The sequence below is a fragment of the Benincasa hispida genome, chromosome 5 (assembly GCF_027475165.1).
Source record: "Benincasa hispida cultivar pf3 chromosome 5, pf3_genome.v1.1, whole genome shotgun sequence".
Classification (NCBI taxonomy): Eukaryota; Viridiplantae; Streptophyta; class Magnoliopsida; order Cucurbitales; family Cucurbitaceae; genus Benincasa; species Benincasa hispida.
In genome coordinates, this window is record NC_143482.1 from 9,841,164 (window position 1) to 9,844,517 (window position 3,354).

A 3,354-nucleotide genomic window follows, 5' to 3' on the forward strand; every position below is an offset into this window, starting at 1 on the left:
CTTTTCAAGGCTTCAGACTCATGTTCCATTAGGTATAAGTAACCATATCTTGAATAATCAATTATGAAAGAAATGAAGTATTAGTACCCTTCTCGAGCCTTTACATTCATTAGAGCACAAAGATCTGAATGTATGAGCTCTAAGGACTCTTTAGCTCTATAACCTTTTCCACTAAAAGGTCTTTTTGTCACTTTTCCTTCAAGATAGAATTCACATGGAGGTAATGAATTATCTTCTAGCTTGCTTAGAAGTCCATTCGTTACCAATCTCCTGATCCTATCCAGATTTATGTGACCTAATCTCAAATGCCAAAAATATGTATCATTGTTACTTTGAGAAATTCTTTGCCTTTTTGTTTGAGTATTCATACTTTAAAACATCTCATGATTTAAAAGTGCTTTTGATTTAGTTGGTTTTAATACATACAAGTTGTCTTCTAGTTTAGTTGAACAGATAGTCACACTATTTTTCATAATGAACATTTCATTAGAAGAAAAAGAAATAGAGTACGATTGTTCAATTAAACAGGAAATAAATACAAGGTTCCTCCTCATTTTGGGAACAATGTATAAGTTTTCTAAAAACATAAAATCTATTTCCAAAAAACAACTCAGTAGCTCCCATTGCACGAGCTAAAACAGTGTCTCTCTTGAATCAAGTATTCAAGCATCATGGTCATTTTCCACTAAACAAGTTTCCAGAACTAGTAAATCATATTTACCTTTATTCCCTTTCTTCTTTTCAGCAAGGTACTTAGGGCAATTGTATTTCTAATGACAATCCACATTGCAGTGGAAGCATTTTCCCTTGTCAGCTTTAGCCTTTTCCTTGCCTTTCCTAGCAGCGGGAGCCTTCCCCTTCCATCCTTTCTTTTTCTAGATCTTCTTAGGACCAGAGGAGGAATAATCAGACTTAGTTCCTGAGGATGAATCTTTGTGGAAGTTTCTAGAATGGGCAACATTTGCCTCTCCTTCTACTAGTCCCTTACCTTTCAAAAGAGACTCATAAGTCTGTAACTCATTAAGAAGGGTAGTCAGAGTGTACTATATTTTGTTCATAACCACATTGCTGCGGAATTGAAGAAAACTTTTCGAAAGAGATTCTAAAATAAATAACACCTAACTTTGCTCGTCGATGACCGCTCCGTTCATTTCGGCAACACTGAACTAGACCATCAGGTCGAGAACATGTTCTTTCACTAATTGGCTTTCCTTCATGTGCACATTGTAAATGTACTTGAGGGCCTCATGTCGGATCTGAATGGACGATTGTCCAAACATGTCCTTGAGGGACTCCATGATCTGACATGCAAACATCATGACTTCATGCTTCTTGGTAAGAAAGTCAAACAAACTTGCCAAGATGTAGACTTGGTCCTTATCATTGGCCTTCGTCCAACGGTCATATGCATCCTTCAGTGCTTGGGATGCATTGCGAGTGGGGACTCGAGGACATTCCTCTATCAAGATGAACCACAGATCATCAATAACCAAAATCGTATTCAGGTTAGATTTCCATGTCAGTTTTCACCGGTTAATTTTTCGTTTTTAAGCAAGGAAATGATTATGGAAGACATGCTGAAACAAATAATAATCAATTAACCATATTAGTTATATTTGTCTTAACCCATTACATAATTATCCAATTAATTTAGCAAAAACACATGTAATTATAGAACCCTAATTAAACTATTGATTTTAGTTTTTGCAACGATCCTTCAGAGGTTTAGAGCAATAGCCACCGAAGGGTGATCAGCTACTCCTCCCTTAAACTAAGACAATCTCAACCAATCACTAATACCAGAATAACTCTTATTCCTATAGTTATTCCTATAGTTTTTAGCTCCCATAAGGATCCTAGAGGTACGCTTCAACAGGCTACCGAAAGGAAAGACAACTATTGAAGATTAGCCTAAGAAACGTTATCCACTGCTGGAGTTTGCATTGTTCTGACTCCTATGATCAAGCCCTTCGAAGGGATGGTCGCTCTAGGACGACACATAGGTGGACCATAGAAATCTCACGATGCAACCTAATGGAGGAGACTGTAGGATATGTTAACACGCATCACTCTCTTACTTACTATGAACACTTTCCCTATTCACCTTATTATTAACCCATGCAAATAGTTTTCAAAGGGAGGCCATGCCCAGGGCGACACGAAGCTAAACATGGATCTCACGGTGTGAACTCTTAGGGATGTGTGAGCTGAAGCTTGATATATTACACATACCAATTTCCTCCCATTAAAGTATTCTAATATTTTTAGGGTTTTATTATACTTAGTTTAAAAAATGGCTAATGAATTTATCTAGGTCCTTTTAATTTTCTCAATATAACATTTATACTGAATGATTTATCAATACTTGATTTCATTTATTAAACTCTTTAATAAAATCAATCATTTTTTACATGCTTATAAAATATTTGTGCAATTCACCTTCCAAGTTGGTTCCCAGGTGGAGGTATTCCATTTCGTCAGCTTAAATACCCCATCCTAGACAGAACATTCCTTTGACAAAGATCCCTTATGAGCAATTATTTTATAAATTTAATATTTTGATTAAATTCATTTTAATCTTATTAAAAAAAATAAAAAAAAATTATTTCTTCTATTACTAGCCTACTGCGAGGTTGATGTTTCTTTATGTGGTCCTCTTTCAAGAAAGTTGCATTTGTCAACACAAATACTTTATCTTCCCGAGGATTGCCTTTCGTTTCTTTAGGGTAGCCTACAAATAGGCATACTTTTGAACAGCGTTCTAATTTTTTAAGATTTTGCACCAATACATGTGCTGAGCAACCCCAGATTCTGAAGTGATGTAAACTTCCTTTACGTCCTCTCCAGAGCTCGTAAGGTATTTCAGAATCACTTTTCGAGGGAACCATATTTAAAATATACATTGCAGTTTCAACTGCGTGTCCCCAAAAAGAATTTGGTAATTGGGCATAACTCATCATAGAACGAACCATGTTCAACAAGGTTTTATTTCTCCTTTCTGCTATACCATTTTGTTGAGGTGTAACAGAGGCTGTGAGTTGAGATTAGATTTCATGTTCTATCAAATAGTTATGGAATTTCATGTCCACATACTCACCACCTTGATCTGATTGAAGTGTTTTAAGCTTTTTACCTAATTGGTTCTCAACTGCTGCCTCATATTCTTTAAATTTTTCAAATGTTTCGAACTTTTGATGCATTAGGTAAGTATGCCCATACCTTGAATAGTCATCAACGAAGCTGATGAAATATTCATACCCTCCTCTAGCTCTCATATTCATAAGACCGCAAAGGTCTGAATATACCAACTATAAAGGTTCTTTGGCTCTAAAACCTTTTCCAGAAAAAAGATCT

The 3,354-nt window shown here is 35.7% G+C and overlaps 1 protein-coding gene across 1 annotated transcript; it reads right to left on the bottom strand.

Annotated features, from left to right (window-relative positions):
• Positions 1-875: 875 nt before the first annotated feature.
• Positions 876-2,473, bottom strand: LOC120077202 (uncharacterized). The gene is made up of 3 exons (XM_039031106.1): positions 2,440-2,473; positions 1,173-1,459; positions 876-1,010 (listed from the first exon to the last, which is right to left on the bottom strand). The coding sequence occupies exons 1-3, from the start codon at positions 2,471-2,473 to the stop codon at positions 876-878; spliced, it is 456 nt and encodes a 151-aa protein (XP_038887034.1).
• Between the last annotated feature and the right edge of the window lie 881 nt (positions 2,474-3,354).

Bases quoted from the DNA above. Each gene is read 5' to 3' on its own strand.
- LOC120077202 (XM_039031106.1), bottom strand. From the start codon at position 2,473: ATGGAATACCTCCACCTGGGAACCAACTTGGAAG. The intron at 1,460-2,439 runs GTGAATTGCACA...TCATCTTGATAG, and splicing joins CCTGGGAACCAACTTGGAAG to AGGAATGTCCTCGAGTCCCC. The intron at 1,011-1,172 runs GTCTAGTTCAGT...AATGAGTTACAG, and splicing joins AACATGTTCTCGACCTGATG to ACTTATGAGTCTCTTTTGAA.